At 43.8% G+C, this 16,022-nt stretch overlaps 1 protein-coding gene across 1 annotated transcript in view; it reads right to left on the bottom strand.

Annotated features, from left to right (window-relative positions):
* The window catches only part of dok6 (docking protein 6), a 437,905-nt gene that overhangs the window by 162,380 nt on the left and 259,503 nt on the right, over positions 1-16,022 (bottom strand). The window contains exon 3 of the mRNA XM_043688473.2: positions 7,293-7,407. Coding sequence (XP_043544408.1) covers positions 7,293-7,407 — 115 coding nt within the window. The remainder of the gene's footprint in view (positions 1-7,292; positions 7,408-16,022) is intronic.

Genomic DNA, 16,022 nt, shown 5'->3' with positions numbered 1-16,022 from the left:
ATTGGATTATATACTGTACTAGGAAAACAGACCAGGACAATGAGGAATTTTAGCTTTAAAAGTTGAGAGATTAAAAGCTCTTGGGCAACTTGCAGGAGATTTGATTGAGCTCAGAAGTGAATATATTTTGACTCCTAAAAAAGGAGTATGGAATTAGCCAAAGAAAGCACACTTAATTCAATAGAAAAATTTAGTCTATGCAACTTTCATACCAGGAGTGGCACAGTACGGTAGCTCAGTGGTTAGCATTGCTGCCTCACAGCACCAGGGACTCAGGTTCAATTCCATCCTCAGGTGGCTGTCTGTGTGGAGTTTGCACTTCTCCCCATGTCTGTGTGGGTTTCCTTCGGGGTGCTCCAGTTTCCTTCCTGTGGTGTAAAATTCCAAGCAGTGGAATGTGGTGAAACGGTTAAAAATTATGTCCCAATACATGTGTGAATCTAACCGGAATGGAGGTGTTGCTTAGTCCCGTGTGAATCTTCTTATCTGTATGTAACCAGAATGGAATGTGTTTTTCTGCTGTTCACATGAATGTTTATATCTGGAAAAGAGTATATCAGCCGGAAAAGTCTCCAGTTCGGTGAGTCTGCTCCGGGGTTACGTTTAACCGCCGAGCGTGGGTTGTTGGCAACCGCTCTACGAGAACTGACGGCTCCCAGTTTTTGTAACATGTAGAGTGAGTATAAGCCAGACCCGTTGTGCGACGCTGCGGGGAATAAAATGCCCATATTCTAGCAGACTCGCCTCTTGGTCGTTTGTTCTGTGTCAGACTACTCTCCTACGAACCTGACCTTGAGAATTTTTTAAAACATTTGGCGTAGTCGGCAGGATCAATCGCAATTGAGGAGAGATTTTGATACAGAACAATGTTTTGGAAAACGACTAAGAAACCAGAAGAACAAACTGTGGAGGTCCCGACCGTCCCGGGATGGCATGGATGTGGGCATGTACGTGGCAGTTTGTTTGAGAAAGGATCCCAGTCCTGCCGAAGAACCCCTTGCCTGGGGTACAGCGGAGGATGTGGGCATGTCCAAAAGGCTGAAGCGGAGTTAACAGAATTGAATGGGATTGAACTGAACTGAACTGAGTGGAACTGAAGTGAATCAAATTGAACGGAACAAAATGGAACTGAGCTAAATTGAATTGAAATGGACGGAACTGAATTGAACACAATTGAATTGAACTGAACAGACCTGAACTGAGCTGAATTGAATTACACTGAATTGACTGAACTGAAATTAACTGAAACGAATTGAACTGAATTAAGCATAATGTAACACATGTATTGGGCCAAGCAGTGGAATGTGGTGTAAAATTCCAAGCAGTGGAATGTGGTGAAACGGTTAAAAATTATGTCCCAATACATGTGTGAATCTAACCGGAATGGAGGTGTTGCTTAGTCCCGTGTGAATCTTCTTATCTGTATGTAACCAGAATGGAATGTGTTTTTCTGCTGTTCACATGAATGTTTATATCTGGAAAAGAGTATATCAGCCGGAAAAGTCTCCAGTTCGGTGAGTCTGCTCCGGGGTTACGTTTAACCGCCGAGCGTGGGTTGTTGGCAACCGCTCTACGAGAACTGACGGCTCCCAGTTTTTGTAACATGTAGAGTGAGTATAAGCCAGACCCGTTGTGCGACGCTGCGGGGAATAAAATGCCCATATTCTAGCAGACTCGCCTCTTGGTCGTTTGTTCTGTGTCAGACTACTCTCCTACGAACCTGACCTTGAGAATTTTTTAAAACACTTCCACAGTCCAAAGGTGTACTGGTTAGGTGGATTGGCCATGCTTGATTGCTCATAGTGTCCAGGAATGTTCAGGCTAGGTGAATTAACCATGGTAAATGCGGAGTTACAGGGATAGAGTAAGGATGTGTGTCTGGGTGGGATGTTCTTCGGAGGGTTGGTGTGGACTTAACGGCCGAATCACCTACCTCCACAGTGTAGGGATTCTATGAATGTTTGGTTAGAGACCCACAGGCTATGAGAAAGAAAGCTTAACCTCTCAGTTTTGTAATTATATATGTAAGAAAATTTTGCAATTTCATAGCAAAGAACTTTATAATAACTTGTTCAAGGGAAATGGATATTACTAACAAGGCCAGCATTTTTTGCCCATCCCTAATTGCCCATTACACAATTTAGAGGGCAGTTAAGAGCTAACCACATTTTTGTGGATCTGTAGTCACATGTAGGCCTGACTAGGTAATAATAGCACACTTCTTCCTGAAAGGACATCAGTGAACAAGTTGGGTTACAACAACTGTCATTACTTATGTGGTCACCATTCAGTTTTTCATTCCAGATCTTACGGAATTCAAATTTCACCATCTATCATGATGGTATTTGAACCATATTCCCAGAACATCAGCCTGGGGTTCTGGATTAGTGGTCTAGTGATATTACCATGACACCCTAACCTGCAAGTTCCTCTCCAAGCTGCACACCATCCAGACTTGGAACAATATTGCTGTTCCTCCGCAGTCAATGGATCAAAATCCTGGAACATCCTTCCTAACAGTACTGTGGGTATCCTTACATCCCAAGAACAGCAGCAGTTCAAGGCAGCAACTTATCATTGCCTTTGCCAATGCAATCAGGGACGGACGTTAAATGCTGACTCAGGGATGGGCACATTCTATGAATGTCTAAAATAATAAGACTTGAAACCAGAGCAAAAAAAACATAAGCTTTGCAAACTGGCACACTGAGAGCAACTTGTGTCAAAACTACTTACTGTGTTCAAAATGGAAACCTTACTCTATTTTTGGTCTTTGTTTCCATTACACTGAAAAATCTGGTAGTAACTCGGAGAGCCTCTGAGAAAGCATATAACTAGATGGGACTTCAGCTGCATAAATGACAGTGACCTAAATTGTAGTACTGCATTTGAAAGAGACCAATATTGCAGTCATGAAGGAGGGACCCTGACTGAGTGCTGTAAGAAAGTTATCTCCAGGAGGAAACCTGACCAATTACCAGGAGTCCTACAAACAACAGAAGTTGGCATCTTCGGGGAGACTGTATAACCAGCTGTTTATAATATTTTAGTACGTTGGAGTATTACTCAATTATTACATAGCTTTACAGCATCCAAGTGCTAGAAGAGTAGCAAGGGAATTATGTTATAATTTAAATCAAGAATCTCTCCTTCAAATAAACAAGCTTTATTAAACAAGCAAACCTTTGGGTGAGTCATTAACTTATTCTCTTGTAAATCAAAGATAAACTAACAATAGATTTGGGAATATCAAGGCTTGCAACAGTGTAGAAGCAGAGCAGTTGATATATTATGGGGTGAAGGGGCAATTTTGTAATAATTCACTCAGCCACTCAACCTCATTAAATTGAGTGCAAATGAGAAATTAGTGCTGCAATGTCATATTCCTATCTCTAAAACCATATTCACTATCAGAGAAGCACCATACTGGGAGGCTTGCAAAATTACCCTCCATTGGATACATGAGCATGCTTATCCATTCTGTGCATTAAGTGATGTGCAGAAAACAATCATTACAGATTGACAGGTTGATTTTACATATCCTGTAAATCACAGAACCATTCAATACTGTGATACGTGGTAACAGTTCTGGGCTTTCCTCTAATATTCACATTGTCAACTCTTGCTGCACAATTCCTTCCAAGTTAATGAAACATCGACTCCTGGGATGCAGTCCGTTCCTGACTATCTTAAGATCCATCATACTGTGCCTTTCTCTTATGTGCTACAATTACCTTTGAACAAGGGACCAGTGGGAAATTGAAGGTGATTGGTCCATCACAATTGCTTCTTACAATATATTCTCTTTCCTATCTAAGCAGAAGCCAGCCACTTGCTAGTTCAGGTGGTGCATGCCTGATTTAGGGAGTTAGATACAGAATGAGAAGCATAAACCGATAAGTCTACACATACTGGTCCAACTCAAGTTGTGAACCTCAAAATGGAGCTCCAGTGCAGCCAGTACATTCATCTCCAACTAATATTGTTATGCTTTTTACTGGCCTCTCCTTCTGGGATACACTGGTTCTTGCATCAAAAAAATGCTTGGCTTAACAATTTACTTCCAACCGCTTGCTAAATCCTCATTAATCATTCTCTGGGTGAGCGCAGCATTTTAGTGCATCTATCTTTAACCAGCATGCCCTCCATTCTGCTTTTAACATTCTATGATTTGCAACAACTTACATCAATTTCGTATTTAGCATGGTATAGAGCATCCCTACATGCTTCATAAATATCTACTCAGGATAAAAAATAATTGACAAAAGCCAAAAGGAGATGTTGGCACAGTTGATCAAAAACCAAGTGCAAGGAGAATTTCTTTAGGCCCTAGGCAGCTAAGTTAAAAATCACACAACATCAAGTTGTAGTCCAACAGGTTTAATTGAAAGCACTAGCTTTCGGAATGCTGCTCCTTCTTCAGATGGTTGTGCAGGACACAATTGTAAGAAACAGAATTCTGTGTGATTTTTAACTTTATACACCCTAGTCCAACACTGGCATCTGCAAATCATGACTAGGCAGCTAAGGTTGTGACTACAAATCAGTAAGCGAAGAAAATTAGTGATACACAAGAGAGTAGAATTGGAAGAGGACAGGCTTGCAGGATGGACAAGGTTTCAGAGTTAGAGGAGCTTGGGGTGGGGAGGGTGAGAATATGTAAGCAGTTTAACAAGAATGAGAACTTTAGTATGAAAGCACGACTTAACTGAGAGTCAAAGCAATTCAGCAAACATGGGTCAATGGATGTATAGAACTTAGTGCAACAAATAAAACGTTATCAATCTCCTGACATTGACTTATGTGCCAGAAATTCCAACAGCAAACACAGCCCTGTCACCCTGCAAAAGTCATTACAAACATCTGGGAGCTAGTGCCAAAACAGAGTCAAGCACACCTGACATCGACATATTCATAGAATTATACCTTATTGACATTGGCTCAGAAAACACAGTCATCATCTTTGGGTATATCCTGTCCCATGAGCAGGACAGACCCAGCGAGGTGGTAGCACAGATGGAAGGGAGTTGCCTAGGAGGTCTTCAATTTTGACTCTGGACCCATGAAGTCTCCTGGCATTAGGTTAAACCACCTGCTGATTACCATGTACCATCAACCCTTCAGCTGATGAATAATTTAAGCATTCCTTCACATTGAATACTTTGGAGGAAGCACAGAGGGCTGCAAGAGCACAAAATATACTCTGGGTGGGGGAACTACCACCAAGAGTGGCTCCCCAACAGCACTATTGATCCAGCAGATCGGGTCCTAAAGGATATAAAACTGCTAGATTCGGTCTACTGAAGGTGGTGAGGGAACCAAGGAGAGAGAAAAACATACTTGACCTCATCCTTACCAATCTGTCTGCCGCAGATGCATCTGTCCATGACAGTATCACTAAGAGTGACCACCGCACAGATCTTATGGAGACATAGTCCTGCCTTCACTTCAAGAGTAGCCTCCATCACGTTATGTGGCAATGTTACCGTGCTAAATGGAATAGATTTTGAACAACTCTATGAGATACTGTAGACCATCAGCAGCAGACCTTTACTTAAACACAGTCTGCAACCTCATGGCTCAGCATATCCAACTATTACCATCAAGCCAGGGGATCAACAGTGGCTCAAATGAGAAGAGAGGAGGAGATTATGGCAGCAGCAGCTCCAGGTATACCAAAAAATGAGGTGTCTAGCTGGTGAAAATACAACACAGGACTACTTAAGAGCCAATCTAAGTTATGGGCTCTGACAGCAATCCTTAAATAGTACTGAATATTTACGCTCCAGAATTAGCCACATCCCTAACCAAGCTGATCAAGTACAGTTACAACACTGGAATCTACCCATCAATGTGGAAAACTGCCCACTTAGTTCTATACACAAAAAGCATGTTAAATCCAACCCAGCTAATAACCACTTCAACAGTCTACTATTGATCACCAGTAAAGTGACGGAAAGTGTCATCAACAGTGTTACCAAGCAGCACTTCCTCAGTGATAACCTACTCAGCGATGCCCAGTCTGGGTTCCATCAGGGATACTCAGCTCCTGACCTCATTAGAGCCTTGGTTCAAACATGGACAAAAGAAGTGAAGGGTGAAGGGAGATAAGAGTGACAGACCTTGATGTCGATGCCACATTTGACTGAGTGTGGCATCAAAGTGGCCTAGTAAAACTGAAATCAATGAGAATTACAGTAAAATTCTGTTGTTTGGAGTCATACTTAGCAAAATAGAAAGATGATTATGGTTATTGGAGGTCAGCTATCTTAGCATCAGGACATCTATGCAGGAGTTCCTCAGAGTAGTAACCAAAGCCCTTAAGCTGCTTCAATGACTGTTCCCACAATATAACTACTGAATTGGGAATGTTCACTGATGATTGCAAATTCACAATTCACAAGTGCCATTCACAGTGCCTCAGATTCTATATCCAAATGCAGCATGGTGGTTCAGTGGTTAGTACTGCAGCCTCAATGCCAGGGACACAGGTTTGATTCCAGCATCTAGCGACAGTCTGTGTGGAGATTGCATATTCTCCCCGTGTCTGTGTAAGTTCTCTCCAGGTGCTCCAGTTTCCTTCCACATTTCAAAGATCTGCAGGTTAGGTGGATTGGCCATACTCAGTGTCCAGGGATGTGCAGGCTAGGTGGATTAGCCATGGGAAATGCAGGGTTATAGGGATAGGGTAAAGGGGTAGGTCTGGGCGGATGCTATTCGGAGAGTTGGTGTGGACTTGATGGGCCAAATGTCCTGATTCCACACTGTAGGGATTCTACATTTCTATGACTTGGCCAATATCTGGATCAGGCTGACAAACATAATTATCATTTCAGCTTCCATTCCTTCATGCAAAGTCATAAGTATTCACAGCTCAGTCCCAATGTATCAAAAAAAAATTCCATTTATGGCCGGTCCTCTGAATGCTATGATGGTGCCAGTTGTGAGGCAGCTGGCGCTACTTCCAATGCTCTATAAAAGACACAGCTCAGATCACAGACTACATTATAAAATGTATTAATAACATCCCAAAGGCAGAATTTGCACAATGTCAGAGAATGACAAGACTTTATTGTTCAATGAAAGTGAAGCTAATTTTTGCTCAATGTTAATCAACCGCCATCACGTCTATAAAATCAGCAGCTCAAGTTCAACCCCACTATAAATATTTACATCAAATTATCCCACAAATCAGCTATTTTTCTGCTTTTGCAGCCTTTCATTTTGCATGGATTACAATTGTGAAATGGTCTGAACTTCCTCAAGCTGTAGATGCACATGTAATTGCTTACCTGACTCACAGGCAAATGTCTTTGATGTTTCATCATGAAAGATAATTGCCACAGCATGTTTCTTTGTCTCTCGGGGCAACCTGCTTATGTTCCTGATGCTGTGCAGCTCAGTTACCTGGAAGCAAGAGTTAGATTCATTATCAAAATGGCACAATATTTCATTTGATGTTCCACAAGAGAATGTCAATTTGCTTTGTATTTTCTTGTGTTCTCATTTGTGAGGAATGACAGCTGTGGAGATGGGAATACTTTAATTTGGGGGTATGCAATCGCAACATCAGGCAACTCCCATGCCATCTTCAGTAAAACCTTGTGCAGGAAAAAGATCTCCTTGTCAGTCTAACAATACACTTTATGCCCCAGAGTCGAGTGTGTGGCACTGGAAAAGCACAGCAGGTCAGGCAACATCCAAAGAGGAGGAAAATGGATCGTTAAGGCATAAGCCCTTCATGAGGCTTGTGGACCGGGATGGGGGGGTGGGGGAATGAGAGACAAATAAGAGGGTGGTGGGGCCAGGGGATAGGTAGCTGGGAATGTGATAGGTAGAGGAAGGTGGGAGTGAAAGTGATAGGTCAGAGAGGAGAGTGGAGCAGATGGGTGGGAAGGAAGATGGACAGGTCAAGAGGGCGGTGCCATGTTGGAGGCTTAGGACTGGGAGAAGGTGGGGGAGAGGAAATAAGGAAACTGGTGAAATCCACATTGATCTTGTGGGGTTGCAGGGTCCCAAGGCAGAAGGCGGGGCATTCTTCCTCCAGGCGTCGGGTGATTAGGGTCTGGCATAGGAGGCAGCGCAGGAACTGCATGTACTTGGTGGAGTGGGAGGGAGAGTTGAAGTGTTCAGCCACGAGGTGGTGGGGTTTCCCAGAGATGTTCTCTGAAACGGATCCGCAAGTTGGTGTCCAGTCTCCCCAATGTAGAGAAGACCACATCGGGTGCAACAGATGCAATAGATGACGTATGTGGAAGTACAGGTAAATTTTTGTCATATGTGGAAAGAACCACACCCCTTCTCCAGCTCAGATGTGCAAATTTTACAAATTCAAAATGCTGTGACTCTGTTTTCGATTTCACTTAACCTCATTACCTTCAATCTCATTCAAAGGCAAAGTGTACTGCATTTTGAACACTTTTCATAGGCTAATGCATGAATGCACAAATGTAAGTTCCCATTGAATTCAAAAAGCCTGCACAGGGAGACTTTTATTGCAGCGATGCAGACTGGATTGAAACCAAATTATTTTTAGCATCATTTCGAAAATTTAGTGGAGTTTTGATCAAGATTCTGGATGTGCGTTTGCTCGCTGAGCTGGAAGGTTCATTTTTAGATGTTTCATCGTCATACCAGGTAACATCTTCAGTGAGCCTCCAAATGAAACACTGGTGGTGTAGCCCGCTTTCTATTTATACGTTTGATTTTCCTAGGGTTGGTAATTTCATTTCCTGTGGTGACATCACTTCCTATGGTGATGTCATTTCATGTTCTTTTTCTCAGGGGGAAACACAGAGGAAAATCACCTATACAGTGTATTAAAAAAGAACGGGTACCCATGAAAACAGTCTGCCGATTTCTCAGCAACAAACCCAAACAAGCAGACAAAATAAGTCCAGAAACCCTACCCACTTACCCTTACAAACACATCTCGGAAATGACTGCCAGACTACTCAGACCCCTTGGCATCATGGTAGCCCACAAACCCACCAATACACTAAAACTGCAGCTAATGAACTTGAAAGATCCTATACAGGCACCAAGCAAAATTAATGTCCTTTACAAAATACCTTACAAGAAATGTAGCAAACACTCCAGGCAAAAAAACTAGCCACCAGGATACGTGAACATCAACTAACCACAAAACGCAATGAACTACTCTCACTAGTATCCTTACATACGGTTGAAGAAGCACACCACTTCGACTGGGACAACACGTCCATCCTATGACAAGCCAAACAGAAACGCACACGAGAACTCCTAGAAGCATGGCATTCCAACCGGAACTCTATCAACAAACATATTGACTTGGATCCCATTTACTACCCCCTTAGAAAAAGAACAGGAAATGACATCACTATGGGAAATGATGTCACCACAAGAAATGACATCACCAACACCAGGAAACTCAAACATAAATAGAAAGCGGGCTACACCACCAGTGCTTCATTTGGAGGCTCACTGAAGATGTTACCTAGCATGGTGATGAAACGCCTGAAAATGAACCTTCCAGCTCAGCGAGCAAACCTACATCCAGAACCTCAACCTAAGATACAAATCTTCTCAAAACTCACTATCTGATTAAAATGCTAAAGGGGTGTTAGAGTTCAGAGAGGCTGATATCTTCTGGGGCAATCTAGAATGAGAAGTCATAGGCTAAAGGGTGCCAGATTTAAAACAGATATGAGGAGGCAGTACTTGTCCCAAAAGATCACGAATCTGTGGAAATCACTATCCCAGTGTGTGGTGGATATCGAAACACTGAATAAAGTTAAGCAGGAAGCAGACTTTAATTAGTAACAGGTTAAAAAGGTGATAGGGAGCAGGCAGCAAAGAGGAGCAGAGGCCAAGGTGAGATCAACCTTGAGGGTCTGAACTGCCTACTCCTGCTCCTAGTTCTTACATTCTTATCTTCTATTCCCCAGGGAACACTGTTTCCTATGAGTCAACCCTGAAAAAAATAAATGTTGATAAAAGAAATTCAGTTAGCAAAATAATGAAAATTGCAATAGCAGCAATAAATAAAAATTTTATAAAATATTAGGTAGCACTCTTGCCTCCAAGCTCAAATGCTGTGGACTTAAATCCAAATTCCAAAGAACTGACAACATGAAGAAGTACTTAGGCTGACACTTCAGTGCAACTACTGAGAGGGCACTGCACTGTCCAAGTTAACGTCATGTAGGTGAGGTTTTGAAGGGTCCATCTACCTTCTCAGGTAACTGTAAAATGTACCAGGGTACAAAGATGGACGTACAAGAATCATCTCTTTGGGATCCTGGCCAAAAACAGAACCAAAACAAGTTGCCTATCAAATATTGCTACTTCATGGAGCTTGATGTGCACCAATTGGCAGCTATAATTCGCATATCATAATAGTTTTTCGAGTAAATCATTGTCATGAAATGCTTTGTGAGTTCCTGAGCTTGTGAAGGCCCTGTATGAATGCAAGTGTTTCTTTTTTCATCATTTTATCTCAAAATTTCTTTTCTTAGAATTGCACTTAATGAACAAAAACTGAAGTGAGAACTACAGACTTTTGAAATTACAAACATACTTCAATGGTCTGCTGTTAGCAATTTGAGGTGAATGTAGTGTTAGGTGTTCATGTTACCAGTTTTATCTACTTGTATCCTCCATAAACCTTAACTCATCTGGGACTCTGCTTCCTCTACCCAAACTTTTACCAAGTTCTGTACATCCATCAACCTCTGCTTCTTGTCTCACATTTGTTTCCAGTCTGTGAAACCAACTGCCAAGGCATTAAACTCTAGAATCCCCCTGTAAACCATCTGTCTCACCATCTCTGTACCCCTTTAAAATATTCCCTCTTTATCCAAACTTTGAGTCTCTGGTCCTAATTTATGTGGCTCACTGTCAAATATTGATTGAAAATAGTGTTCTGTAATGGTTTGGGATGTTTGAGTAAGTTAAAGGTGCAATATAAATGGAAGCTGCTCTTGCCCCAAGTTAGCTTACAATGCGACAATGGAAAAGAAAGGCATTGTCGGTGAGATCTGACTGCTCGTACCACTTGAATACTGAGCAGGTAAACTGACTGGCTACAATGTGAAATGCTTAGTCCGCCTTCTGCTGTTCTCTGCTTTGTACCCAGGAAGTAGTTGGGCCATGGCAGAGTGTGATGTGACAACAAGAATAGAACATAGAATGTAGAACAGTGCAGCACAGGACAGGTCCTTCGGCCCACAATGTTGTGCTGAGCATTTATTTGAATCTAAGATCAACCTAACCCACACACCCCTCAATTTACTGCTGTCTATGTGCTTGTCCAACAGTTGCATAAATGTCCTTAATTTCTCTGACTCTATCACCACTGCTGGCAGTGCATTCCACCCACCCACCACATCTCCCCTATACCTTCCTCCAATCACCTTAAAATTATGACCTCTTGTGACAGCTATATCTTCCCAGGGGAAAAGTCTCTGGTTATCTACTCTACCTATGCCTCTCATTACATTGTACACTTCCATCAAGTCACCTCTCTTCCTTCTTCTCTCCAGCATGAAACGCCCAAGCTCACTCAGCCTTTCTTCATAAGAAAAGCCCTCCAATTCAGGGAGTATCCTGGTAAATCTCCTCTGCACCCTCTATAAAGCATCTACATTCTTCCTATAATGAAGTGACCAGAACTGGACACAATATTCCAAGCGTGGTCTAGCCAGGGTTTTACAGAACTGCAGCAAAACCTTGTGGCTCTTAAACTCAATCCCCCTGTTAATGAAAGCCAAAACACCATATGCTTTCTTAACAACCCTATCAACTTGGGTTGCAACTTTGAGGAATCTATATACATGGACCCCAAGATCCCACTGTTCCTCCACACTGCTAAGAATCTTGTCTTTAACCCTGAATTCAGCATTCAAATTCGACCTTCCAAAATGAATCACTTTACATTTATCCAGGTTAAACTCCATTTGCCATTTCACAGCTCAGCTCTGTATCCTGTCAATGTCATGTTAGTAGCCTGCACAAGCCCTCGACGCTATCTACAACACCACCAACCTTTGTGTCATTTGCAAACTTACTAACCCACCCTTCCACTTCTTCATCCAAGTTATTTATAAAAACTACAAAGAGCAGAGGCCCAAGAACGGATCTCTGCAGGACACCACTGGTCATTGACCTCCAGGCAGAATACTTTCCATCCACAAGTCGCTGCATTCTTTTGGCAAGCCGATTCTGTATCCAGACAGCCAAATTTCCCTGTATCCCATGCCTCCTAACTTTGTGAATGAGCCTACCGTGGAGAATCTCATCAAATGTCTTATTGAAGTCCACATACACCACATCCACTGCTCGACTTTCATCAACTCACCTCGTCACGTTCTCGAAGAACTCAATAAGGCTTGTGAGGCGTGACCTGTCCCTCACAAAGCCATGCTGACTATCTTTAATCATGACATGGAGATACCAGTGTTGGACTGGGGTGTGCAAAGTTAAAAATCACACAATACCAGCTTATAGTTCAACAGGTTTATTTGGAAGCACTGCTCCTTCATCAGGTGATTGTGGAGAATAAGATTGTAAGACACAGAATTTATAGCAAAAGTTTACAGTGTGATGCAACTGAAATTATATATTGGAAAATTGTTTGTTAAGTCTCTCACCTTTTAGAATGACCTTGTTGGTTTCAGTGCTTTCATATTTAAATCGCAAAACCTTTTTTCAAAAGTTACACTTTCAAATGAACTTTAACAATTGTGTCATGTCGGCCCAGATAATGTATTGAAGGTGTTAGTTCCCTGTGTGAGGCTGTCTGTGCACAATGGTCAGACTGATTCTAATCTAAAAAACAGATTTATAGGATCTTACAAGGATTCATGCAGTAAAATGTAATTCTGCAAGTTCAAATTCATCCCACAAACATATATGTGCATGTGCGTGAGTGAGAGTGCTGAAAATGTGTTGCTGGGAAAGCGCAGCAGGTCAGGCAGCATCCAAGAAACAGGAGAATCGACGTTTTGGGCATAAGCCCTTCTTCAGGAATGAGGAAAGTGTGTCCAGCAGGCTAAGATAAAAGGTAGGGAGGAGGGACTTGGGAGAGGGGCGTTGGAAATGCGATAGGTGGAGGGAGGTCAAGGTGAGGGTGATCGGCCGGAGTGGGGTGGGGGGCGGAGAGGTCAGGAAGAAGATTGCAGGTTAGGAAGGCGGTGCTGAGTTCGAGGGATTTGACTGAGACAAGGTGGGGGGAGGGGAAATGAGGAAACTGGAGAAATCTGAGTTCATCCCTTGTGGTTGGAGGGTTCCTAGGCGGAAGATGAGGCACTCTTCCTCCAACCGCCGTGTTGCTATGGTCTGGCGATGGAGGAGTCCAAGGACCTGCATTTCCTTGGTGGAGTGGGAGAGGGAGTTGAACTGTTGAGCCACGGGGTGGTTGGGTTGGTTGGTCCGGGTGTCCCAGAGGTGTTCTCTAAAACGTTCCGCAAGTAGGCGGCCTGTCTCCCCAATATAGAGGAGGCCACATCGGGTGCAGCGGATGCAGTAAATCATGTGTGTGGAGGTGCAGGTGAATTTGTGGCGGATATGGAAGGATCCCTTGGGGCCTTGGAGGGAGGTGAGGGGGGAGATGTGGGCACAAGTTTTGCATTTCTTGCGGTTGCAGGGGAAGGTGCCGGGAGTGGAGGTTGGGTTGGTGGGGGGTGTGGACCTGACGAGGGAGTCACGGAGGGAGTGGTCTTTTCGGAACGCTGATAGGGGAGGGGAGGGAAATATATCCCTGGTGGTGGGGTCCGTTTGGAGGTGGCGGAAATGACAGTGGATGATACGCTGTATATGGAGGTTGGTGGGGTGATAGGTGAGGACCAGTGGGATTTTGTCCTGGTGGCGTTTGGAGGGGCGGGGCTCAAGGGCGGAGGAGCGGGAAGTGGAGGAGATGCGGTGGAGGGCATCGTCGACCACGTCTGGGGGAAAATTGCGGTCTTTGAAGATGGAGGCCATCTGGGTTGTACGGTATTGGAACTGGTCCTCCTGGGAGCAGATGTGGTGGAGACGAAGGAATTGGGAATATGGGAATATGGGATGGCGTTTTTACAGGGGGCAGGGTGGGAGGAGGTGTAGTCCTCCTGTGAGTGAGTGAGTGAGAGAGAGAGGGTGGGGGGGGTGGGGGTGGGGGGGTTATGAGCATCTGTGAATGGGTGTGTATGTGTGTGAGTGTGAGTGTGAGAGGTAGTATGTGGGAGTGTATGGCTGAGTGTATTAGAGAGGGTCTGCGCGCGCGCGCACACACGTGTGTGTGTGTGTGTGTGTGTGCGTGTCTGCGTGTACAGTGTAATGGGTCATCTGTAGTGTGACATGAACCCAACGTCCTGGTTGAGGCCATCCCCATGGGTACCGAAGTTGGCTATCAGCCTCTGCTCGGCCACTTTTCGTTGTTGCCTGTCCAAAGACTGCCTTGGAGGATGGTCACCATAAAGGTCCAAGGTGGAATGTCCCAAACCGCTGAACTGTTCTCCAACTTGGAGGGAACACTCCTGTCTGTTGATTGTTCTGCGGTGTCCATTCATCCATTGCCGTAGCCTCTGTTTGGTCTCACCAATGTACCACGCGTCAGGGCATCCTTGCCTGCTGATAGACAATGTTGGCTGAGTTACATGAGCACCTGCCATGTACATGGTGGGAGATGTCCCCATGCATAATGGTGGTATCCATGTCCACACTCTGACACATCTTGCAGCATCCACCATAGTCAGACAAGTTTGTATGGTATTGTCCTGAAAGCCGAGCAGTTTGCTACGAACAATGATCTGTTTGAGGTTTGGCGGTTGTTTAAAAGGCGAGCAGTGGAGGTGTGGGGAAGGTCTTGGTGAGGTGCTCATCCTCATTGATAATGTATTGCAGGCTGCGAAGAATTTGGTGTAGCTTTTCAGCTCCTGGGATGTACTGGACAACAAAGGGTACCCTGTTGGTTGTAGCTCGAGTCTGTCTCCTCAGAAGGTCATTATGGTTCCTCACTGTGGCACGTCGGAACTGGCGGTCAATAAGTTGAGCATCGTACCCTGTTCTTATGAGGGCATCCCTGAGTACTTTCAAGTACCCGTCACGTTCTTCCTCATCCAAACAGATCCTGTGTATGCGTAAGGCATGTCCATAGGGGATGGCTGTTTTAATATGTTTCGGGTGGAAGCTGGAGAAGAAGTGTAGCATTGTGAGGTGATCTGTGGGTTTGCGGTAGAGTGAGGTGCTGAGGTGCATATCCTTGATGGAGATGCATGTGTCCAAGAATGATACATTCTTGGCATGGTTTATTGGCAGGACCAAACAGAGGCTACTGCTATGAATGAATCGACACCACAGAACAATCATCAATAGGCAGGAGTGTTTCCTCCCAATTGGAGAACACTTCAGTGGTCTGGGACATTCGACCTCGGACCTTCGGGTGACCATCCTCCAAGGCAGACTTCAGGACAGGCAACAATAAAAAGTGGCCGAGCAGAGGCTGATAGACAAGTTTGGTACCCATGGAGATGGCCACACACACACACACACACACACACACACACACACACACACACACACACACACACACACACACACACACACACACACACACACACACACACCCTCTCCCCCCCACCCCCCAAACACAAACACACACGTGAGTTCGTGGGGTGAATTTGTACTTGCAGAATGATATTTTACTTTGCTCAAAAACTGCATGAATCCATGTAAGATTATGTAAATCCGCTTTTTGGATTAGAATCAGTCTGACCATTGTGGCACAGACAGCCTTACACAGGGAGTTAACACCTTCATTACATTACCTGGACCAACTTGGCACCAATTGTTAAAGCTCACTTGAGAATGTAACATTTAAAAAATAAAGTTTTGAAATTTGCATATCAGAACTGAAGCTAAAATGGTCCTTTTACAAGAAGAGAGACATAACCAACAATTCAGGTATTTTTCAATATATAATTTGAGTTACATCACGCTGTAAATTTTTGCTATAAGATTGTAAGACATAGAATTTATTCTCCACAACCATCTGACGAAGGAGCAGC

This window comes from Chiloscyllium plagiosum, unplaced genomic scaffold (genome assembly GCF_037043375.1).
Source record: "Chiloscyllium plagiosum isolate Xiang-an unplaced genomic scaffold, Cpla_swu_hap1 HiC_scaffold_4, whole genome shotgun sequence".
Taxonomy (NCBI): domain Eukaryota; kingdom Metazoa; phylum Chordata; class Chondrichthyes; order Orectolobiformes; family Hemiscylliidae; genus Chiloscyllium; species Chiloscyllium plagiosum.
The sequence above is the reverse complement of the archived record's forward strand: the minus strand, read 5'-3'. Positions and strand labels throughout refer to the sequence as shown.